Source organism: Puma concolor, chromosome A3, assembly GCF_028749965.1.
Source record: "Puma concolor isolate L17-30 chromosome A3, mPumCon1.1.hap2, whole genome shotgun sequence".
Taxonomy (NCBI): domain Eukaryota; kingdom Metazoa; phylum Chordata; class Mammalia; order Carnivora; family Felidae; genus Puma; species Puma concolor.
Window position 1 is genome coordinate 83,722,807 of NC_141669.1, and position 25,485 is coordinate 83,748,291.

General features: G+C 42.8%; 1 protein-coding gene across 1 annotated transcript in view; it reads left to right on the top strand.

Moving 5' to 3' along the window:
* The window catches only part of SLC9A2 (solute carrier family 9 member A2), a 100,850-nt gene that overhangs the window by 26,300 nt on the left and 49,065 nt on the right, over positions 1-25,485 (top strand). The window contains exons 2-3 of the mRNA XM_025932751.2: positions 13,535-13,998; positions 21,543-21,793. Of these exons, the coding sequence (XP_025788536.2) occupies positions 13,535-13,998; positions 21,543-21,793 (715 nt within the window). The remainder of the gene's footprint in view (positions 1-13,534; positions 13,999-21,542; positions 21,794-25,485) is intronic.

Consider the following 25,485-nt stretch of genomic DNA (forward strand, 5'->3'; position numbering starts at 1 on the left):
ATTCCTCTATAAGTTTTTATGTGGACAGGTTTTCATTTCTTTAGGGTATATACCTGAGAATGAAATTTCTAGGCCCAGGACATCTGTGTTTGATGTTTCGAGGCACTGCCAGGCTGTCTTCTGGTGTGGCTGTACGATTTACATTCCTGGCAGCAGTGTATGAGGGCTTCTATTTTTCCATATGCTCATGAACATTTGTGATTACCTGTCTTTTTGAGGAGAGCCACCCTGGTGTCTGTGAAGACCTACAGATTATTTAGAAGAGCATTGAATTTCCAAATTGAGATTTTCCTGGTTTTTTTATATGTTACTGACTTCTAGTGTGACTCCTTTGTGATGAGACAATGTATTCTGTATGATTTCCGTTCTTTTAAGTGTATTGAGGCATGTTTTCATGGCCCAGGATATGTCTCTTGATATGTTTCTGCGGATTCTTAAATGTGTATTCTGTTATAGTTGGCTAGAGTCCACTGTAGAATTAGATCCTATTGGTTGATGGTCTAGTTATTCTATCAATTATTGAGGGAGGGAGGGGTATCAAGATCTTTAACTGTAATTGTGTATTTATCTGTTTCTTCTTTTAATGCTATCACTTTTTGTTTCACGTATTTTGTAGTTCTGTTGTTTGACATATATGCATTTAGGCTTGCCATATCTTGGTGAATTGACCCTTTTATCATTATATAATGGTCTTTCCTGTCTCATCATTTTCTTTGCACTGAAGCTTACGTTACTGGGTATTAATATAGCTACTCCCACTTTCTTTTGGTTAACGTTTAATGATATAACTTTCTATTATTTTATTTTTAACCCAGCCTATATCCCTGTACTTGAAGTGAGTTTTTTGAGGACAGCAAATAGTTGGGTCATATTTTTAACCTATTCTATTAACAGCTGCCTTTAATTGATGCGTTTGGGCCATTTACATTTTATGTGATTATTGATATGTTTGTGTTTAAGTCTGTGACTTTGATTTTTTTGTTCTCTTTTTCATTTCTCTGTTTTCTTTTCCTGCCCTCCTGTGGGTTATTTGAACATTTTTTTTAAAACTCCATTTTTTATTTATCTATAGTGTTTTTGGGATTACCTCTTTGTATAGCCTCTTTAGTGGTTCCTATAGGTGTTATGTTATATATGTGACTAAATAGAAGTTTAATGGTGTAGTCATTTACCAGTCTGAATGAATGTAGAAACCTTATCTTCTGTTACATCTTTTTACTCTCTCCAACTTGTCATATAGTTGGCTTAAACATTACCTCTATATACATTGAGAACCACATCAAACGGTGTTGTAATTTTGGTTTCAGTGGTCAAACTTAATTTAGAAAATTAAAGAGGAGAAGTCAAATGCATAGAATTTGTCCATATTTTTTATTCTATCTGTTTTTCTTTTATGCTTCAGATGTTCTAAGATTCCGTTTTTGGGGCACCTGGGTCGCTCAGTTGGTTAAGCATGTGACTTGGGCTTATGTCATGATCTTGCAGTTCAAGAGTTCAAGCCCTACGTCGGGCTCTGTGCTGACAGCTCAGAGCCTGCAGCCTGCTTCAGATTCTGTCTTCTGTCTCCCCACTCTCTGCCCCTCCCTCACTTGTACTCTGTCTCTCTCTCTCTCTCTAAAAAACAAACATTAAAATATATGTATGTATGTATGTAAACACACACACACACACACACACACACACACACACACACATTAAGGTTACATTGTTTTCTTTTTGAGAATTCCTTTAGCCAAGACAGGTCTACTTGCAACGAATTTACTTAGTTTTTGTTCAGCTGACAAGGTCTTGATTTTCCCTTTATTCCTAAAGGATATTTTCACTGGATACACAATTCTGGGTTGGCAGTTCTTTTTTTTTGTACACAAATGATGTCTTGTTACTTCCTTAGAGTCTCCATGGTTTCTGACAAGAAATCTGATGTCATTCTCTTTTCCCTCCTGTAGAGAAGGTGTCCTTTCTCTTTGGCTGTTATCATAATTTTTTTCCAGAAGTTTGACTATCGGGTGTCATGCCGTAGGCTTCTTTGGGCTGGTCACAATTGGGGCTTACTCATCTTGATTCTGTAGGTTTATGTCTTTTGCCAACTTTGGGGAGGTTTTAGCCCTTATTTCTTTGAATGCTTTTGTAGCCCTTCTCTCTCTCTCTTCCCTTCCTGGGATTCCAATGACGGGAATGTTAGATCTTTTGCTATAGATCCACAGGTCCCTAAGCCTCCCCCAATTACTCAGATTGAGTAATTTCTGTCATGCTATCTTAAAGTTGACTAATTCCTTCCTGTCTACTGCTTTCTGCTATTGAGCCTACACAACTGAATTTTTTTATTTCAATTATTATGTTTTTCAGTTCTAAAATGTATGGAAGGTTCTCCTTCATATCTTCTGTTTCTTTGCTCAGACTGCCTATTTTTTTTTCATTTGTTTCAAGTGTGTTTGTAATTGCTTATGAAACATGTTTATCATGGCGGTATTCACATTTTTGTCAAATAAATCTGACATCTCAGTCATCAGGATAGTGGTATCTGTTAATTTTTTTTCTTTATCGTTCGGTTGGACATCTTCTTGATTCCTGGTATAATGAGTGGCTTTCTGCTGCAACATGAACATTTGGCGTATTAGTTATGAGACTCTGGATCTTATTTATACCTTCTGTTTCAGATGACTTCTTACGATGAGCAGTTTGGTGGTGGGAGAGAAAGGCGCTATATCATTACTGACAGGTGGGGATGGACTTTCAGGTCTCCGCTTTGCTTGCTTTGATTACCTGAGGAGGTAATGCTTCTCATTACTGTATGGGGCTGGCGGTTCTGGATCCTTACTAGTGCTCCCCTGATCCTTCCTTGGCTGGGAGGAATTAGGAGTACCTCCTTGCTGTTCCTCTGGTGGCCTCCACTTACACCACAGGGGTGCGGTGGCTTCATTTCGGTTCGATGGAAGTGACCTAGTCTTGACTCCACTAGGTCTTCTTTGACCCACCCCAGTGGAGAGGATCTGGGGTGCCTCATTACTGCAGATGGCAGAGGTCCAGGCTCTCCACATAGCCTTTAATGGCACCATGGAAGAGAGTTACCACTCCATGATGAAGAAAGTCCTACCTCCCTCCTTTTTCTTTTCTGACACCATCTCAATAAGGAGGCTGGGGTTTTCCTTACAGTCTAGTAGGCACATAATCTAGGCTCCCCACTCAGACTTTGCCAAGACTGGGGCCACAGTTTCTTTTGACATGTTGGCAGGAGTAGAGCAGCCATGATCTAAAAGTTTTCTGTTTTGCTATACTGCTTCTTTCCTGGTCTGTAGTAGACATAGGGCAGACTTTTGCTGGGACTTTTGTCATCTGTGATTGTTGGCATTTCCAGGCTAGTGGCTTCTTCAGGTCTGGGATATGAGAGGCAAAAAGAAAACCCAAAAAACTCTCAGCCGTGTTGTTCTTCAGATCTCAAGGTCCCTAGCTGGTTTTCCTTCTTCTGTCCACTTTTCAGAATATCCTTATGCTTGTTGTGTATATAATGTCTAGGGATTTTAGGGTTTTTTACTTAGTTGGAAGAATAGAGAAACATTCATACTCCATCTTTCCAGAAGCCGAAGTTAGTTCTTTTTCCTTAATCTTTATTTTCTTACTTTTTTCACAGTCTTTAAAAGGTGAATTTGTCTATTTATTTAAAGTTTACCCATTTATTTTAAGAGAGAAAGAGAGGGAGGGAAGGAGAGAGAGAGAGAGAGAGAGAGCACCTGAGCATGAGTGGGGAAGGGGCAGAGAGAGAGGGTGAGAGAAAGAATCCCAAGCAGGCCCTGCACTGCCAGCATAGAGCTAAAAGGTGAATTTAAAAGGATATTAAGTTCTAGCTTAATATCCTCTACTTTGGGGTCATTGATTACAATATGTCACTGCTTTTTAAGAGAGATAATTGCAGCATAGAATTTTATTGTGTGTTTTATAGATTCTTCTTTTTTTCTAATGCTAAACTATTTAACCTATATGGAATTTTCCAAAATGCTCAGATTCATCTTTGATTCATCAGTCTCACTAAGAGAAAAACATCTAGACTTACGGAATACTTCTGGCCACCAGATATGTGGGTTTTCCACACCAAGCAATGCTCCAATTCTCTGAGGACACTAACTGGGTGTACTACAGTTCAATTCACTTCTGACATTATCTACCTGGAGTTAGTGTCGGAGCCCACTCGTTAAAGGCTCAGCATCATAAGACTGTTCATGGCAGTTGTGAGTGCCTGTGCTTCTTACTGACCAGCTATAAATCGAGGTTCTCATGATGCCCTCCGTGAGTTCAGTCATTTGCTAGATCAGCTCACAGAACTCAAGGAAACAGTTATGCTTACTGGTGTATTACATAAGAAAGGATATGATAAAGGATACAGATGAATAGCCAGATAAAGTGATATAAAGCAAGATCTGGAGGGATCCCCCAGTGCAGGAGCTTCTGTCCCTGTGGAGTTGCAGTGTACAACTCTCCTGCCAGGTAGACTTGTTCATCAGTCTGGAAGCTCTCTGAATACCACAGTTGAGGGGTTTTTATGGAGCCTTTATCACATCGGCAGGATGGACTATTAACTCTGTCTCCAGCCATTTTCCTTCTCCAGAGGATGAGGAAGGAGAGCTGAAAGTTACAAGTTTCTACTCATGGCTTGGTCTTCCTGGTGACCTGACCTCATCTTGAAGTTATCCAGGAGCCCACCTTGAGTTGCCTTATTAGAACCAAAGACACTCCTATCACCCAGGAAATTCCAAGGAATTTAAGAGCTCTGTGTCAAGAAGTGGGGTCAAAGATCAAATATTAGAACAAAAGATGCCCTAGCGCCATTATCACTTGGAAAATTACAAAGGTTTTAGGAGCTCTGGCCAGGAGCTTGGGATGAAGACCAAATATATATATTTGTCTCATATCACAATATGACAGTCACATCCCTCCTCCAGGCCAGCAACATGCCCTCTTGGAGCACTTATCAAAATATGTTCAGCATTTGGCCTCCTCTTATACACACCACCACTTTAATGGAAACCATCATCTCCTTCCTGAATTCCTGGGAGACTGGTGTTCTTGCTTCCATTCTTCAACAGCGGTCATAATGACCCTATAAAACCGAATCTGATCATGACATTCCTCTGCTCAGATGCTCCCAGTGGCTCCCATTGCACTAATAAAATATCCAAAGCCTTTCCCATGGCCACAGGCTCTGAGTGTTCTATTATTTTGCTGCTCTCCATGTCATTTCCTACCCTGTTCTCCTGACTTCCCCTGTTCCAACCACGGTGGTTTTCTTGCTCAGGGTGCCCTCAACGCAGAGCCCTTGTTCTTCTCTGTTCTGGAAAGTTCTTCCACCATGTTTCACATACTCAGTTCACGCAGGGTTTTGTTCAGATGTCACCCATCAGAGAGGCTCTCTTTGACCAGACTGATGCCAGATACCACCTTGTCCTGTCCCTTCGGATGCCTCACCTCTCTCTGGCTTTCTTTGTAGCGCTCATCACTACTTGCCGCTCTGAATTTACCAGCTGATTTATTCATTTCCTGTTCCCCTCCATTAAACTGCAGCCTTCCGGCACAGGGGCTTTCTTTCTTTCACTGCTGCAGTCCGAGTGCCTCGTATGGTACCCAGCACATAGTAGAGTCCCGGTAAACGTATATTGAATGAAAAGTATGATCGGATGGTATTGATAATTTTTATTGCTCCTGATTTTTCCCTGTCACATATAATGTTGCAATATGGTTTTGTTCTGTTATGTATGTGTTCTTTTTACATTACTACATGGTTGTGCTGAGTGGCTCTCCTCTCAGACTTTTCCTCTATAACATTATGCATACATCCCTTTGGAGTTTGGGCTCTTCTTAAACTTTTTAGTCACATGTTTGCATCATCGTCTTCTTTATTTTCACTGATGGTTAATCGCATCCATCTGGTGTAAAACTCTAGGCAGCTTTCATCCCTCATTTTTAAATTCCAGTCTCTAGTCTCTTAGGAGGGACTCATCCCTGTTCATGCCATGCGTGGAAGACAAGGATGGTTCTGAGACACCCTCAATAGCTCCCTCTGACCCAGAGAACAGAGGCAGATCTTCAAAGATCGGCTCTCCAGGCCTTCTGTAGTGTGGCCATTCCTTGTTTGGCTCATCTCTTCTTTGCTGTTCGCACTTTGTATCTCGGTCAGGTGTGTTGCCCCTCCCTCATGGCACCCAGTCTTTCTCGTGCCTTCTTTGTGCTTCATTCCCCTTAAAACCTACATATCCATAGCTAGTTATCTTAACACCACCTCCTCCAATTTCTTCCTGAGTCTCCTCCTCTGTGATTTTCTTCCCTTCCTTATGTCTCTAGAACTTCTACAGCTCTTCTTTCTTCACGTTTATCACGCTCTGTATTGTGTTATAGTTACTTATGTTCGTGTCTTATCTTCTGTGCCAAATCCAAGCTCCCTGAAGGTAGCCCATTCGTGATCCATGATACTGGTTCCCTCACAGCCTCGTGCAGGGAAGGGACTCAACAGTCTGATTAAGGGTTTAACTCCTCCTTCCTTTTCGAAATTCTTCATGGACTGACTGTACTCATTGTGCTTTTCTTTTCTTTTCTTTGCAAGTGGTCATGTCATTTGGAAAAATTAAATACCATCTAAGTTCTGCTTTGGAATAATCCCAATAAATTTTTAATGTTTCATTTATATTTTATTTGTTTTCAATTATTTTATTATTATAAGTCCTTTGCAGACCTCCTAAGTGGGGCATTTTTAAAACCTCTATGGAGATACTTCAGGTTCAGCTCCTGACCACAGCAGTAAAGCAAATATTGCAATAAAGCAAGTCAAATGGATTGTTTGGTTTCCCAGCGTATATAAAAGCTATGTTTACACCATCCTGCAGTCTACTAAATGTTCTAAAAAAAAGTGTACATACCTTAATTAAAAAATATTGGGGCGCCTGGGTGGCGCAGTCGGTTAAGCGTCCGACTTCAGCCAGGTCACGATCTCGCGGTCCGGGAGTTCGAGCCCCGCGTCAGGCTCTGGGCTGATGGCTCAGAGCCTGGAGCCTGTTTCTGATTCTGTGTCTCCCTCTCTCTCTGCCCCTCCCCCGTCCATGCTCTGTCTCTCTCTGTCCCAAAAATAAATAAACATTGAAAAAAAAATTAAAAAAAAAAAAATACTTTATTGCTGCAAAAAGCTGACCATCATCTGAGCTTTCAGCAAGTTGTAATCACTGATCACAGATCACCATAATGAATATAATAATAATGTAAAGTTTGAAATGTTGGGAGAATTACCAAAATGTGATACAGTGACATGAAGTGAGCAGATGCTCTTGGAAAAATGGTGCTAGTCGACTTACTCAAGGACACAGAGCTGCCACAAAACTTCAAGTTGTAAAAACCAAAACGAACAAAAAAGAAGTGCAGTATCTGCAAAGCACAGTAAAGCAAAGTGCAATACAACAAGAGTTGGCTATATATTCATAGTTGCACTATTTTTTGGTGGGGAGAAATTAAATGTACCTTTCGGCCCCGGCATCTGACTAAATGTTGTAAGAAGTATACATTCATGTGTCAATAAGTTACTGACATAAATCAGTTAATTCTGTTTTATTTATTGCATTTCATTGTTTATTTTATGTGTTTATTTATTTCCATACTTTTATTGGTTATTTTATTTACGAATGCAGTTTGATTCTATTTTTAAGATAGTTTTTTTAATGTTTATTTATTTTTGACAGAGAGAGAGAGACACAGCATGAGCAGGGGAGGGGCAGAGAGAGAGGGAGACACAGAATCCGAGGCAGGCTCCAGGCTCTGAGCTGTCAGCCCAGAGTCCAATGCGGGGCTCGAACTCACAGAACACGAGATCATGACCTGAGCCGAAGTCGGACGCTTAACCAACTGAGCCACCCAGGCGCCCAATTCTATTTTTAGAATTAAAATCTGTCACTCAGTCTTTGTCCACTGGCATCAATCTGGCAGTGACGGCAGCTTGTTGCTGTATCAGATCAAAATGATTCACATTATTTCCAGTTTCTCAATGTTTAGTGCTTACTGCCATTTTGGTTTTGAAATTGTGCCTTTGCTTGCTTGCTATGTGAATTGGGATACATAAAACCAGCATTTTTAGCTTTGAATGAACTTGCTTATTTCTCTTAATACTTAAAAACAGGTTTAATATACTCTATATTTACCTATTTATCCCCCAGCCAAGTAGGCATGGCTTATTTTAGACTATTCTTTATGTTAAATCCAATGTTTCCCAGAGTTGCTTCAAGAAGGATGACCCTGGGACACGAATTCGGAGTCAGGCTGCCTATGCTGACTTTGTTTCCAAGGGTACCTGTCCCCTACTTAACACAGGCTTGGAAAATATTTGTGGATCCAATAAATGTCATTATTTTTTCTTTAAGCTCTCATAAAATATGGAACATTAATTGGATAGTTTTGTTTGTCTGGGCCTGGAGGGTAGGCTTTCTCTCCTGTAGGCTTTGTCCCTGCTCACCTATGCTAGTTGCCTCTTTCCCTCCTGGCCGTGTCACTTGCTAATTAGAACTGTAGGTAATTTTGGGGGTGCCTGGGTGGCTCAGTCAGTTAAGCATTGACTCTGAATTTCAGCTCAAGTCATGACCTCGCAGTTGGTGAATTTGAGCCCTGCATCGGGCACTGCCCTGGCAGTATGAAGCCTGCTTCGGATTTTCTCTCTGTCTCTCTGTCTCTCTCTCTTTCTTTCTGCCCCTCCCCAGCTCACATTTATTTACTTTTTCTCTCAAAGTAAATAAATAAAGAACTGTATGTAATTTTTGAAACTTATTTTGTATGGTTTTTTGTTGGTGGTGGTTCTCTGGGATTTAGGTTTTTTACATTGTTGCTCTTCTGTGGATCCTGCTATCTGGAAGCTTCCTGTCTTCTCTTCCCAGGATTTGACAAATAGCTTATAAGCATAATGAGAAAATACAATTGCATTGTACTTCTTTCTACATAGATCTTAAGCTCTTAAAAAAAAAGCTCAGTTAATTTCAACACTTGTATGCAAAGAGAAATTAAAATAGATTCACTCCAAGAGAGGATTGTCTTAACTACGCATTTTGTATGAGACCCTAATCCTGTTCCCCTTCTTGCTAAGTGAATTTTGAAAATTTAAAGCATCCACCCTCACAGACTCTTATGTGCTAGTGATAAAAAGTGAATGACACAATTACAACGCCCCATACATTACTAAGTAGAATTTAGCAGGAAATACAAAGAACAAACTAAAACAGGGACAGGTAAACCACAGCCTAGGGGCCCAGCATGGCTCCTGCCCTGGTTTTGTATGGCCTGTGGGTCAAGAAAGGCTGTTATATTTTTAAACAAAATCAAAAGAAGAATGACATTTCGTGACATAAAAACTAGTAGGACATGTCCACAAAGAAAGCCTCCCTAGAACATACTCCTGCACTTAGGTATCATCTCTGGCTTCCTTTGTACCATAACGGCAGAGTAAAATATGGCCTGCAAGCTGAAAATATTTGCTATCTGGCCCTCTGTGGAAAAAAATTAGCTGACCCCTAGACTGAGCAGTAGATTGTACTTGGAGTAGCACACGTTCAACCTCGTGAAAATCATCAGAAAGTTCATTTGTTTTCCTTTTTTTTTTTTGTTTCCCTGATTACTGATCTGTTTCTCCATAGCATTTGATGAGATAATGACTCTGCAGAGCAAATTCTGTCCATTCAAATTCATGTACCCTCCAAAGAATTGAGGGTGGGGAGAGCCACAAATGAATTCACACTGGCAAGTGTTGATTTATTTGTTTTATTCTGTGAACAGTGACATTTAAGATGACTTTTGTTTTGATTAGTTATTTTGGTGATAGGTGTCTTGACTCTTGTCATTCATAAACCATAGACGCTTAACACCCAAAACCTTCTGTGCCCACAGAGAGTGTCTTAGAAAATTCAGTGTCTCTGCTTGTGTTTACCCAGAAGCACAGAACGAAGATGTCTTATGACCACCTTTCATTTAATCCCCCCTTGCTTGTGGAACAACTGGGCAGATTTGGGACTACTGTCCAGTTTCAAGCAAGGGTCACTCAGACCAATTCGGAATGACCAAAACATTCGTAAAAGAAAGGGAAACAGTGTTTTAAAAATATAAACACAGGCTCTTTTATTTTTATTTACTTATTTTTAAATGTTTATTTTTGAGGAAGAGAGCATGAACGCAGGAGGGGGAGGGGTAGAGAGAGAGAGGGACAGAGGAGCCACACTAATAGCAATGAGCTTCATGCGTGGCACTCACAAACCAAGAGATCACGACCTGAGCTGAAGTCGGACGCTCAACTGACTGAGCTACTCAGATGCCCCTAAAGGCAGGACCTTTTAAACAACAGTTCTTGATGTTCACTGTTCTTTTCTGATGTTTGCTGCTACCAGACTTCCCCCTCCTCATCCCCCAGCCCCATCTCTTTTAGCCCCCTCTCCCAGTGGCCCTTTCATCTAATGGTATTCTTCTGCCTTTCTCTGGCATGTGCTTGGTCATTTTCTGCTCCCCCGGTTCCTGGTTAGGATCCATCATGGCGCCAGAGCATGGCAGCTGTTGGCCTGCAAAATGCATACAAGCAGCCTCTGTTTCTTCCTTTCTTTCATCTGCCTTGTTTCCCACCCTCCATCCTTAGGAGTAGGACCTCGTTTCAATACAGTGAGAGGAGACGACACTCCACATGGCAACACTGGGTTTTCTGGGACTGAGTGGCAGGAAGAGGAAAGCAAGAGGCCAGAAGAAGAGGGAGCCACCACCAGGAAGAAGCCTTGCGTCTGTAAAGGATCCTAGGCCTTCTGTGCATTTCTTTAGAACTTTTTTCTCTTGTGTTTTCATGTAGAAGACGGGGAAGAAGCCAAAATTGGGGGGCATGTGTGATATTATAGGCACAGTGGTGACTGCCATGCAGCCATCAACTCATGATTGTTCCAGTCCTAAGGTGGCAGGTACGTTTGTCGCCAGATAACCAAACAGGCCTGGGCCTGGTTGTGACCTATCCACAGCCGCAGGCAGAGTGGGAGCACTGGATGTGAAGCCACGGGCCATTGTCAGACAGCAGCCATTAAGGCTTACAGCACACACGGCGCCTTCAAGTTGGATCTTCCTGTCCTGCATTCCAGAAAGGAGCTGGTTTCCCTTAGAATCAAGGGGGCCAGCAGGGCTATTGTGGGCACATCCTTATCACACAGGGGGAAGTTGAACGTAGAAGCAGGAGTCATTGTGAAGAGAGGTTACAAAGATACGGTTTTCAGGGGCGCCTGGGTGGTTCAGTCGGTTAAGTGTGCAACTTCAGCTCAGGTCATGGTCTCACGATTCGTGGGTTCAAGCCCCGCGGTTGGGCTCTGTGCTGACAGTTCAGAGCCTGGGGCCTGCTTCAGATTCTGTGTGTGTCTCTCTCTCTGCCCCTCCCCACTCATGCTCCGTCTCTGTCTCTCTCAAAAATAAACATTAAAAAATTTTTTTTTTTAATTAAAAAAAAAACAAAGACAAAGATACGGTTTTCAGGGGACTTTCTTAAAATTCTCTGTTCAGCAGAGGGGTCAGCAGGATAGAGGTTATGGGTAAAGAGTGGCTGAACCAGTTGAATACATTTATTCACCAATTATTGGAGCCTGCTAGAATATGAATAATAAAATGATCAATGCTGGAGGAATGATTCGAATCCCAACGTAAAGATGTTTACTTCATTATTTAGAAATTAGGTCTTTATGTCTCTTCAAATTGTTCGTTTAGTGTTTTGCTGTCGTGTAGAAGCTATTTCGTGCTATGACTTTAGTACGGTTTGTACTAAGGGATTTCTTGTTAAAATTTTTGTGATTCAGAGCTTCTAAGGACTCATTCTGTCATTTCCGTATTGCGTTCCTATAACAGATCACTTCCACGTGCCGCGTTAATTCTACAGTGTGTGAGATGTCTTCAGGATGGCTCGCTGTTGCCTCGTAAATAAGGGCTGGCCTTTCATGTGTGAACTTGCTCCTCATGTTACCCCATGTACTGGTACAATTCACATTCCTCTCCTTTTATTGCTGCAGGCCTCGCCCCCCCCCCCCCCCCCCCGACATAGTCTTTGCAATAAAGCTACACTGGGCTCCACCATGGATTAGGAGATGGGTATTTCCCTCCATTTCTTCTCTTCCTGGGAGACTCTTCATGCTTCCTCTGTGTATTTATTTTTTTTTAATTTTTTTTTTTTTTCAACGTTTATTTATCTTTGGGATAGAGAGAGACAGAGCATGAACGGGGGAGGGGCAGAGAGAGAGGGAGACACAGAATCGGAAACAGGCTCCAGGCTCTGAGCCATCAGCCCAGAGCCTGACGCGGGGCTCGAACTCACGGACCGCGAGATCGTGACCTGGCTGAAGTCGGACGCTTAACCGACTGCGCCACCCAGGCGCCCCATCCTCTGTGTATTTAAAGTCTGTCCTTTAAGGAAGCCCTGCCTGATGTTGCTTCCTCCATGATGTCCTTCTCTGCTGCTCCCCTAGTGGCTGTTTGGGGCCTTATCACACAGTGTCTTACATCAGAGGAGGTCATAAATGTATCTCTTCCATTGCCTCAATTGGAGACTCTCTGAGACTGGAGATCGTGGTGTGTTTACACCTCTCGTGTCATAACTACCTGATGTGCCTTTGGAGGGTTGATTTGGTTGTTTCAGACCTCTGAAAAATTAAACATACTTAGCGTTCCAAGAGATCATCAGACATTAAAAATATTAAGTAAGTTAAAGCTCTTCTCAGTACTAGAGGGCACAGTGGTAACCCAAAAGCTACCATGTGATGTGGCCACCGTGGCAAGACCCTGTATCTCTGTGAGCCTCGGGTTCCACGTAAATGAATACATTTAAAACGGTGAAAATAACTGCCCTACCTCCTCCTTGAAGTTTTATTTTTTTATTTTTATTAAAAAAATTTTTTTTAATGTTTTACTTATTTTTGACGGGGGGGGAGAGAGAGAGAGAGAGAGAGAGAGAGTGCGCGCGCGCGCACGCGCGCGCGCATGAGTGGGGGAGGGGCAGAGAGAATGGGAGACACAGAATCCGAAGCAGGCTCCAGGCTCTGAGCTGTCAGCACAGAGCCCAATGCAGGGCTCAAACTCATAGACCGAGAGATCATGACCTGAGCTGAAGTCGGACGCTCAACCGACTGAGCCACCCAGGCGCCCCATTGAAGTTTTTTGAAATGACCTGTCACATTTGAAAATGTGTTGGAAATCGCAAAATTGCTTCACATGTAAAATTGCGTGATCTCATTTAAGAAAACTTAATTGGAATTTAGACAAAGCCGTGCTGTGTATTACGTATGTATCTCATTCAACTTCTAATGTAAAGTTGCATTTGTGCCTCCATGTACTTTGTGAATAGTTTTAAGGAGATCATCTGACTTTGTACATCATAATCTGTAAAGCCAGTCTGTAGCCAATTATGCTGACCTGGGAGGTTTTGAAACAGAACCTATTGGTTCTGGCAAAGAGAACCAGTATACCTTCTCCCTAATTCATGCACAACCCAAATGCCTTGTCTTTATTTTTTCCTTCACAGGCTTCCATCTGTATCACAAGTTGCCCACAATAGTGCCTGAGAGCTGCCTCCTTATAATGGTTGGCCTGCTGCTAGGAGGGATTATTTTTGGGGTCGATGAAAAGTCCCCCCCTGCCATGAAGACTGATGTGTTTTTCTTGTATCTTCTCCCACCCATTGTGCTTGATGCGGGCTATTTCATGCCCACTCGCCCGTTCTTTGAGAACATTGGCACCATTTTCTGGTATGCTGTGGTAGGGACCCTCTGGAATTCCATTGGCATTGGGGTGTCTTTGTTTGGTATCTGCCAAATTGAAGCCTTTGGCCTGAGTGACATCACTCTGCTCCAGAATCTACTCTTCGGCAGCTTAATCTCAGCGGTGGACCCCGTGGCTGTGCTCGCTGTCTTCGAGAACATCCAGGTCAACGAGCAGCTCTACATCCTGGTCTTTGGAGAGTCCCTGCTGAATGATGCAGTGACAGTGGTGAGTAACAGGTTCATGCTGTGTCGCTCCAACACCGCTGGTCTATCTGTGTCTGGTAGTGACAGCTGAGGTGAGACTCCGAAGGTGCAGCCTGCCTGCACACTTGTACGGCCCAGTGCTTAGGAAGGCCCCGCGCTTGGTTTCATGCTGTTACTGCTGTCTTGAAATACCTTGTAAAGATTTTTATTGATTAATGACTTTTTTATTTGTTTTTATACAGCAGGCCCCTCATTTTCACTTTGCACTGGGTTGTACAAACTATTGCGGGTCCCTGCTTGGAACAGAGGAGCGTAAGAGTGATTGTGACCTTCCTATCTCTGAGGATTTCTCATTTGGCATTTTCAAAAAAATTTTTTTTGAGGTTTATTGATTTTGAGAGAGAGGCAAAGAGAGAGAGGAGGTGGGGGAGGGGCAGAGAGAGGAGGAGAGAGAATCCCAAACAGGCTCCACGCTAACTAAGTTGAGCGTGGGGCTCAAACTTAAAAACCGTGAGATCGTGACCTGAGCCGAAACCAAGAGTCGAACGCTCAACTCACTGAGCCACCCAGGCACCCCTCATGTGCCATTTTCTTTTTTTTTTTTTTTCCAACGTTTATTTATTTTTGCGACAGAGAGAGACAGAACATGAACGGGGGAGGGGCAGAGAGAGAGGGAGACACAGAATCGGAAACAGGCTCCAGGCTCTGAGCCATCAGCCCAGAGCCCGACGCGGGGCTCGAACTCACGGAGCGCGAGATCGTGACCTGGCTGAAGTCGGACGCTTAACCGACTGCGCCACCCAGGCGCCCCATCATGTGCCATTTTCAAAAGTGATGGTCTTTGAATAGAATTTAAGGACTTCAAGTCCCAGAATTCTTTGTGAGATGCGACGCTGCCAGTATACGATACACGCGATAGAAGTGAAACAATAGTACCTGCTGTGTACTGTTCTGTATCTGGGCCTGGTTTATTTGTCATTTCATGATTTTAGGCCAACTTTTCATCACACATCACTCAGCCAGCTTATTTCTGGTCCTCGCCACTTTCCTGCAAGTGGGTATTTGTTCTGAAAATCCTAGTTATTTTTTATTGTCACTAATTACCCCATAATTAGAGTCCGAGGCTGTTGGGATCTTCACGGTAGCACAATTTACCTCCGCCCTGCTTTCGGAGCTCAGGCAAAACACGGAGAAGTGACCGGGAAGTGTCTCTGTCCACCCAGCAAAAGGCCTACAAAATGCCCCTCCGGCAGCAAAAGACACTCAGGTGTCCCTGTATCGGTAAACCTGTTAGTGGGCACCAGTGAGGCCGTTTTATGTCAGCCACCAATCCGTAGTGGTGATGGTGACAGTTGTCAATGTAGCCGTGACCCTTTTGTGGATGTCTGCTTTGTGCTTGGGTCTTTACGACAACCTATGCAGTAATTATTTCTTTACCTTTGATAGGGAAGAAAGTTGAGGCAGAGAAGGATTAAATCCTTTTAAGTAACTTGCGTAATTTACATCACCCCCTTCATTAGGTCCTTTCATTAAAATATTATTCCTGATTCACTTAAAAGTCAGCACAGAAACCTACATCACTCGCCATTAGCCTATATTCAGACCCCTGAACTGAGTAAAATATCATTTTCAAGGATATCCACTAACTCCATGTGGACATTATTAGGTAGAAAGTAATTTATTGAGAAGGGAATCCCATTTTTTAAAATGTTTATTTATTTTGAGAGACAGAGATAGAGAGCGAGTAGGGGAGGGGCAGGGAGAGAGGGAGACAGAGAATCCCAAGCAGGCTCTGCACTGTCAGCAAAGAGCCCGATGTGGGGCTTGAACTCACGAGACATGAGATCATGACCTGAGCTGAAATCAAGAGTCAGACGCTCAACTGACTGAGCCACTGGGGTGCCCCAGGAAATCCCATCTTTTAGAATGGCTGCTAAGATGGGTATTTTAAGGCAGCTAAGTTGCCTCACGCAAGTAACAAAATACACTTCCTTTATTCCATTGTTCATTAACAGTGATCAGTCATTAACTTACCAATATAAATTGTAACTGGGAAGGTGCCATAGCAATGAAGACATTTTGTGATTTATTCTAACTTCTAGTTTGATATGTACACGTTACCCTTGTTGAGATAGATTGTGGACATTTTAATGAGGATTTCTTGGATCTCTTTTGCATATAGAAAATTTTATAAAGAAATAATAACACCTTGCTGTACTCATTCTTGGGCAGTATAGCAATGTCAGCTCAGTTTCAGAGTGATACTACACTGCTTTCTCTTCTCATAAAATCTGTCATTCAGACAACTCAGTGTCCATTCTTTGAGTTTGTCGAGAATCAGATATGAAGAAACAATCTGGCTAAACCACCATTCAAAGTGTGCGAAGGCCCCAGGCTTTCCAGAGGCACATCCTGTGCTTCCTGTCAAGAGGCACCAAGCCATCAAATGTGATTTTATGGACAGAGAGGGCAGTGGGCCAAATTGAGGATGTCATTCCACTACAGGAAGGAGGGCAAGGACAGAGAAAGGGCATGACTGCCCTTTAGATGTGAAAGCCCTTGTTACAAAGCCAACACCTGTAAGTCAGGATGACTGTAATGGTTTCCCATGAATGAGCCTTCCTCAGGTTATATACGCTGGGCTCCAAGCTGAGGACCCTTAAAGCCACACCCACAGGATAGCAGGGCATGCCCAAGGGTTTTGCCTACCTAAAGCCGAAGAATAAACTACCAGGTATTATTTTCACTGAACTGGCTGAATAGTGGACTGCACTGATGTGGTGTTAGGAATGATTAGAACAACGTTGTAAAAATGATCATTTTGCCTCCCAGTTAGGTACCCTCAGAGTATAGAAGTGGAGATGTTTTATGGAAGATTCTTTGACATTTAGTCTTATCTCCAGGAGTGTTTTAAGGACTCTTAGGGTAGGGAAAGGCATGAAAAGTATGAATCCTGCTGTGTACAGTGAAAATGCTGAGTCACTAGGAGTTGCAACTAGAAGGGTAAAGATTAAACACAGAGAACTCGGGTTAAAAAGGTAGTCTGGTTGATGAGTGAAATTATAGGTCAGTGCAATTAATTCCTTCCCCAAATCACGGTAGGTTCACTACTGAGGTGGCAGAGATGAGGGGAGAAAACCTACCCTAAAAATGTCCCCATTCAAAGAGAAATTGATGATACATATGTTGCAGTCCAACTGTGCCACTGTCTAAGGCTATAGTAGATTGGAATCAGCTGGGGAAATGACAGCCAAAGGAACAAAGGTGAGATTTTTAATTGGGAACTTTGTACTTTCCCTTATGGTAAATATTTTAGGAAAATCTGTCAAAATTTTCCTTATTAGGCAAAGATGGCTCAGGCTGTCAGTTACCAGATCATTCCTGCCATTCCTAGTAGTCCATAATCCAATGACTTGTGCTCAAATGGTAATTTCCAATATCACCTCTAGACCGTGTTAATGCACCCATTGAATAACCTGATACATTTTTCAAGAACACTTAAAGAATTTCCTTAATCAACCATAACAAGGCTTGGATAAGGATAGCTGGTTCTTTGGAACGAGGCTGGGGATGGGCTTTAATGGCCCAGTCGTTATGTGCAGTGCCCTGGAATTTAACTTCAGGAAGCTAGAAGGTAAACAGCAACCACTTGGTACTCATTGTTGCTCTTGCGAGTAACAGACTATATTTCAAATTCCTTATGAAAAGATAATTATTTCTTGTATTTCACATAAAAAAAAAAAAAAGTGACCTGGAAACTGTTTTTCCGGAACAGAGCTATTCTGGTAAAGGATCCATATTTGCATCTTTGTGTTCTGTGATTTCACTGAATTATTGCACATTTTAAATCAAAGGTCACAATAGATCATTTCTAATGCTTCTATATGTAAGTATTTTAGGAGTCTCCTGCTCTAACAGCTGAGCTAGCAGGGTGCTTATGTAAGAATTTTTCAAACCCCAGTATCAAGTAGAAAGATTGGAAAGTACTCAGCTGTCAGATTAGCCCACTACAAAATACAGGCAACACCCGTATTTCAGTCTTCGAAAAGTACAGTTGTCAGATTGAAGTCAGCTTTGCACAGACCAACTAGCGACATAATCGTAGCCGTCATATTTATATATATGTTTATATATTTTACATACACGTATAACATATATATAAATATAGTATATCATAAAATCTCCAAAAGCACTTTTCTACATAGATTCCCCTGTGATACAACTAAAGTATTTAACTGGAACGAACTAACTATGGGTTATGGCCAGTGGTAACTAAAAGAATTTTATCTTGTGCCGATCACTAGGTATCAGGTTCAGTGTAAAGCAGGTGGGAGGTTATGGAAAGCTTTCTGGTTGTCAAGGCAACGTCTCTACCTAAGACATTTCCCTGTAACATTGCCCTGGTATCTGAGGCAGTAGATTGATCCAACTGGAGCTTCTGCCCGGGTGCAGAACGTACAGTGCCTGTGACTCAGCTTTGTTCTCTGCAAAACCTAAAAAGCTATTGAAACCAGAATGTCCCTTGGGTGGATTTGACGGATTGAAAAGGAGGAAAATGCCTCTGGAAAAACTGTGACTATATGCTAGTCATGGGCCTGCACCTCCTTTGGAGGCCTCATAAATGTGCTCGATGGGGTGGGGAGGGGAGATGTGAGAGAGGAGGAGAAGGAGATTTGGGTTCTGTGTGCAAGGGCTCTCTGCTTTTGCTGGGGAAATGAGGTAGGCACCAAGAGGCAACACCTACAATGCAAATGGTGCATCACCAAAGCCCAACTGGTTTGGAGCTCATCTCAATTGTAGGAGGGCAGAGGATAAGGTGATTTGCAGGGGCTGTAGACGTACAGGAAGGCTCTGGAGAGGAGTAGCAGCTTCAGCTGGGCCATGGAAGATAGATAAAGATTGCCGTGGGTTTACTTGGTAGGTTTCTGCCAAGAGAAACCACAAGAAGGAAACCAGGGGCAGTAATGGATAAATATGGTATGTTTTGTGGAGCTGTGATGAGACCCCCTTCCAGACTGAAGGGTGTTGGAAAGTGGTAAAAAAAGAAAAAAAAATTGTTGTCAGGTGTATTGAGCCTTCCCCAAAGTCAGGAAGTCAAGGATTTGATTCGATTTGATTATTACTACTTTTTTTTAAAATTTTTTTTTTTTTTTTTTTTTTTGAGAGAGAGAGACAGATTGTGAGTGGGGGACAGGCAGAGAGAGGGAGACACAGAATTCGAAGCAAGCTCCGGGCCTCAAGCTGTCAGCACAGAGCCCGACGTGGGGCTCGAGGTCACAAATTGCGACATCATGACCTGAGCTGAAATTGGACTCTTAACCAACTGAGCCACCCAGGCACCCCAGGAAGTCAAGGATTTTAAACTTGAGAGTGGCAAATAGAATAACAATATTAAAAGGAAGGGAGTCTTAGGGCCCCTGGGTGGCTCAGTAGGTTAAGCATCTGACTTTGGCTCAGGTCACAATCCCATGTTTCTTGAGTTCAAGCCCCACATCGGGCTCTGTACTAACAGCTCAGAGCCTGGAGCCTGCCCTGGATTCTGTGTCTCCCTTTCTCTCTGACCCTCTTCCACTCGCACTCTGTCTCTCTCTCTCTCTCTCTCTCTCTCTCAAAACTAAATAACGTTAAACAAATTTTTTAAAAAATAAAGGAAGTGAGTCTTGTGTTGGCTGTATGGGGCATTTGAGCAAGGGAGAGCTGAGATTTGCTGGTGTAGGTGGGAGACAAGGAGAGCAGAAGTCATGGAGCCTGGGGATAGAAGTACAGTGACCAAGTGGCCTGGGGAGCTTGTCTACGCAGAGATGGCTGGCCAGGAAACCTGCCTCTCTCCTCAGGAAGCAGGTGACCGTCACCCTTCAGTCTTGGCTGTTTGGAGACATGGGGTATATATAGCACATCTCTGAACCTGCCTCAGGAAGCAACCGTGGCATGTTGATGCTGATGGAATCCCGTATGCAGCAAGCCTCTGGTTGAAAGTAGGAAGCAGCCACTGCTTGAAGTCAGTTTCTTTTTCAGAAAATGATGATACTCTCAACATATTCAAATCTTTGGGGGCATGAGTTACTCAAGTCATTTCTTGGTGGTCCAAGACCAAATGCTCTTGAGTGTCATACCTGTGAATGAGCAAAGCTCCTAATTTCTTAGTAATCTGCTTTCTTCAAAACCAGCAGACATTTATTGTCCCCCTCCAGGCAGCATGAAAGAAGCAAATTATAATAAGGAATGAACCCTGACCACAAGGAGTGTATGATCCAGCGGAAAAGAGGGAAAAATTACACAAAACCTGTAACACGGTAGACTAAAAAAGGACCTTAAGTGAGGTGAAGAGTGGAGTAGACTTTTTTCCAGATCACACTCTGGTTCGCTGGGTCAGAACTTGACTCACTCTCCCGTGGTTGAAGCTTGAAAAACTTACCGGGAAGGTCAGAAGACCTGGATTCTCATATTGCCTGTGACATTTTGTGTGACCATGGACAAATGGGTTCAATTTTAGCTTCTCAGAAACCAAATAAGGGGGTAGCACGGCCTGTACTGTAAAAGGCCTTCATCCCAATGTCCTGACAGCCAGCTTCCCTGGAGATTCTGGCTGTAAATAACGCAATGAAAAGAAGCAGGGCACCTGCTGGAGTATTTTACTTGCTGGCTTTGTAAAAAGTGTGGCAGGGCGTAAGCCATCACTTCCTGTTTCATTTGGCCCAGTGACCCTTAGAAACATGTTTGCAAGCATATTCCCTAGCAGACATGAAGTGCCTGGCATTTTTGAAGCTTAATTAAACTGATACTATGTAAAGACTGTGGATTTTTCAGAAGCCAGGTACCTGGGTAAGCTCATTACTTTAGAAAAGGGATAAAATATATATGAAATTACAGTGTGCATGTGCGCGCGCGCACACACACACACACACACACATACACACACACACACACACACACACACACACACATACACACACACGACACAGGTGCCTCTTGACTTCAAGAAAGTTCCTTTGGGTCTCCTGTTCTAGCTGATGTGCATGTGTGGGCGGGGTGAGGAGGAGGGGTGAGAAGGGAGGACCTCAGTGCCCTGGGAGGAAGATACCTTTAGATGGAGTACCTGGACTGCTGGGTGGGGCCCCTTCCAGGGCAGGGCCTCACCAGAGAGCCTCACAAAGTAACTAAACTCACAGCAACACCGACAAGCTTTCTCTGTGATGTACTACTTGTCCAGCATCGGTAATACAAGCAGGGCCTCTTGGATGGCAACCACATCTCATAAAATTATCTTTTAGATGGTATCTTAAAAAATAACATTTTAGGAGCAAGTCACATCATAATTGTGAAGTCTCCTCTCCCTCACTTTTAGAAATCTCTTTGCTGACAATACACTTTTACATGGCTTTCTGTTCAAAGCTATTCAACACAATATTAAAACATGCGATAGAGAAATATAGTTATTGCCACTGGTCATCAACTTTGGTACATAGAAGGAATGTCCTTGTTGCAAGGCCAGGTGGATTTTTCTGTGGCTGCAGTTACACGGGGAAGTTGGAAGGGTCTTGACCATGCGCTCTCTTTCTCCCACAGGTCCTGTACAACTTGTTCAAGTCTTTTTGCCAGATGAAAACCATTGAGACCATTGACGTGTTTGCTGGAATTGCAAACTTCTTTGTTGTGGGAATTGGTGGGGTGTTGATTGGCATCTTCCTGGGATTTATAGCGGCATTTACTACTCGGTTCACGCATAACATCCGGGTGATTGAACCACTCTTTGTCTTCCTGTACAGTTATTTGTCCTATATAACAGCCGAAATGTTTCACCTCTCAGGTATCATGGCGTAAGTATTTAACTCTTTGTTAAAAGCACTTAATGATGAAGTTTCATTAAATTTATGTATTCTAAGCCAAGAGGCTAAGGTTGAATCCATTTTATAAAACGGGGTTCCTTAAATTCTTTCCAGAAAGTTTAAAAATAGAGTCTCCTTACTCTTAGTTTCAAAGAAATGAAGACATTCAGCCAATTTTATACTAAAGCGATCTGGTGCTAGAATGGAAAACGACTAAAGAATTCTCTTTTGGGTCTCATATGAAACATGACAATAAACTGTTGGGGTTGATCGTCAAGCACCAAGAATTTTCCCAGTTTGATGCTCACTCAGAGGTTGTCCACGTGGGAGGCTCTAAACTTACTCCAGCAAGGTCAGATTGCCCAAACTGCATCTGGAGTTCTGGAATTGCGTATGTATATTCATATGAATGATATTGGCAGGAGGGAACTTTCACTTTGCGTGCTCCATTCGATTTGAAATAATAGGTTTAAGTCATTCAAAGCAAAATTCAATGTGGAAAGCATGTAATCATGTCATTTTAGCTTAGCTTTTTAAAAAAGAGGTATGTTTATAAGGCATACATAAGAAATGTATAAAGCAAGAAGTTCTTTATTGAAGATACAGTTGGTGTATCATTCACCGACAAATTCTGAAGGACTTTCCTCAAGAAACCTTGCATGCGGGCTAGAGAAGGGTGGTGTTTGGATCAGTTTCTAGCCTTCACAGGGTCACTTTGAAGGAGGCTCCTTGTTGAGTGTGGATATTTTTGTAATTTCCAAAAACAAGCCTACTATGGTCACACCCTGTATAGGGTTGGTGAGAAATGCTTAGTAATGGAATGGCTCTATATGGTTTCATTTTGATAAATACTTATTTATAGTTAGACATGTGCTGGGCTCTATGCTGGGCCCTGCTACATATTGAGTTTTGTAGACACGAGCCTGGTTCTTGAAGTTTCGTCTTGCAGCCAGATTTAGATGTTGCTTCGATTAAGGACTGTTTGTTTTTCACCTCCTATCACCGCTGCTATATTGGAAGCAGGCTAGGTTTGTGGTGGAAGAAGTCAGGTGCCTCTCCCCGAGGAGAGTGGAATCCATTATAATGCAAGCCATGAGTTAAAGGTTGTGTGGTTTTCTGTTTCACAGAGAGCCTAAATAAAGCAACATATTAATCCAGTTTGACCCAGTAATGAAATGTTCTGTATCTTCCTGGTTGCTATTCATATCATTTGTATGACTTCCAGTTTCCTCACTGTTCTTTGACCAGTGTCATTGAAAGTGTGTGATCAGCTAGTTACAAGGTCTCTAAAGAATGACGGGGGTGGAACTCTGTGTCTAGTATCCCAACAGTATGCTAACAGCAGTTTGTGTCAGAACCTTGAATATCGTTTGACCACGTGCACAAGTGAAAGTTCTAGAACACCCACACAATTATCTAAATATGTTTGACATTGGCAGGGACTGAGATGGGAAGATCTAGGGTGCTGGGGGGATAGTTGATGTGTTGCAAGGGGTTGGGGTCCTGGTGCATCTTGCCTAGAAATGTCCGTGAGGCCCAGGGTCCACAGTGGTTGGTTGGTTCTCCACCAAGGCCCCGACCTCCTGCGAAGATGAGATTAGGGGTTTACTTGCTCTGGGAATTAGGAAATCAGGGACAAATAGGGCCACATATCCCTGGGAGATAGCACAGGGAATCCTCTGCATGGTTTGTTGGTGGAAGAAAAACATCACCTCTGTTTCCAGCTTCAGTGTGAACATTCAGCTTACTGTACAGAAAGGTCCTTTATTACATTTAAACAAATTTTGTCATTGCGTGTAGTGCGCTAACATAATAAGTTAACTGTTAAATAAGACATGGCAGGAGATTTAAACATTTTCAGATCTGGAATTACCATGCACACCCGTTACCCTATGATAGCCAATGAAGGGACAGATTGATATTGGAGTGCGCTTGTTCTCAGAAGGACCACCCTGTTTTCTAATGTGGGGTATTAGTATGCTATTCGGGACTCGCCCATGCGTGATGCTTCTGTATGGTGTGCATCCAAAGTGTGCATGTCGCCCCTTTGAAAAGTGCACTGTGTGCTCTTCCTCATTGTAAGTACTACCCTTACCTTGGACGTCGGTCCAGGGGATCCACTCTAATGATGCAGTTAAAATTGCATATCCATGTGTGCTGCTTTTATAGAACTAGGGATTTTTTTCTGCATTTAAATTGCATGGAGTTTAAGAATTCCCATCATACTTCGTGCTAATTGCACTCTTCTGCCATTTAAAAACAAATTTTAAGGTTAATGGGAGTGAAGGCATGTGACATGCTGAGCATGCTCAGTGATTTCCCCTGGTTTCTTGAGAGAAGTGCGCAGCCACGTAGAAAGGAAAAATAGGCACTGAGGTTAGGCAGCTGGGAAGCAGAGAGGAAGGTTAAAGCCCCTCTCAGAACCTGTAAAACAGTGTAGCAAAGTGCATGTGTCCTGCTTGAGTTTCGCCTGGTTTCCTCCCTCTCTCCCTCTCTCCCTTCCTTCCATCTATCTCTCCTGTCTCTTCCTTCCCCTTCTGATTGCCTTCCAGATGCTGTAACCCTCTGTGCTTGCACTTTGTCTTGGGTGGGCTCTTAGGCTGTCCAAGATTGAGATCACTCAGTGAGCAGGAAGTTAACACAGAAGTCTGATTAAAAAGAAACATCCTTCCACAGAACAGAAGACTTGGGTCTGAGCTCAAAATGCAGTCAGTCTTTTAGGTAGGAAGGCTCTGGGTAGGAATTCAGCACCTTGGTTTCTTTGGAGAGATGTTGGGAGTGATGTACCGTGGGCATCCAAAAGCTCCCCTTGCAGCTGTTTATTTTGTCATGGAATTGTGGTGATACCTGATTTTCACTGACAACATGTACGTGAAATAACACGAGGTGGAGTTCTACCTGCCTTCTCCTCCTCTGTCTGACAGAAGCTATTTGGAGAGCTGAATTCTAGGCATCCCTAGGTCTGGTTTCCCCTTTGTGGTCTCTTCACACTTTCATGAAGCTAATTTAATGTTAAGCAGTTAATGATAGTCCTGTCTTCCTGTGTGTTCAGGAGGGTTTTCGCTGAAACCCCTAGGAGGGCAAATGAAATTCCTTCTTTCCTAATATTCTCTTGTTCATTTCTACACCGGAACAGATTGTTGCAGTAGGAAAAGTGCACGTGCGTGTGTGTTTCATAGGCAGCTCCACAGCACTGTAGCTAAAGTTAAGAGGAAGTATCCGTAGTCCCTTGAACTGGGAATTTCATGTCTCAGGAGCACTGGACACCTTTGAGAATCACAGCAGCATGGTAGGGCATATAGAGGAAGCGGAATAGCTATTGGCTTTAGAAATGCGTGTCTTGGTTTGCATGTTTTGGGCTTTATGTTCAGAAAAATGCTCAGAGATAAGACACTGACATTCCATGTTGTCCCCTTCCCCTTATCCAAAGACACAAACGGATGTGTAAGATGATTCCACAGATCAGATCTACAAAGAAGTGAACTGAAGTAGGACTTTGTTCTCTTCCTGTGGACATCAAGCACCTCTTTCGGTCCTCACCTCGTGCCTGCCCCGTCCCCCGTGCTCCAGTCAATGAGATGCTAAAAACACACGGTCACCAAGGAGGGGATGTTAGTCTCCACAGCAGCTTGCAGCCTGCGGGGAAGTGCTGATTTCTTTTTGAGGTGCTCCAGGAATTTCAA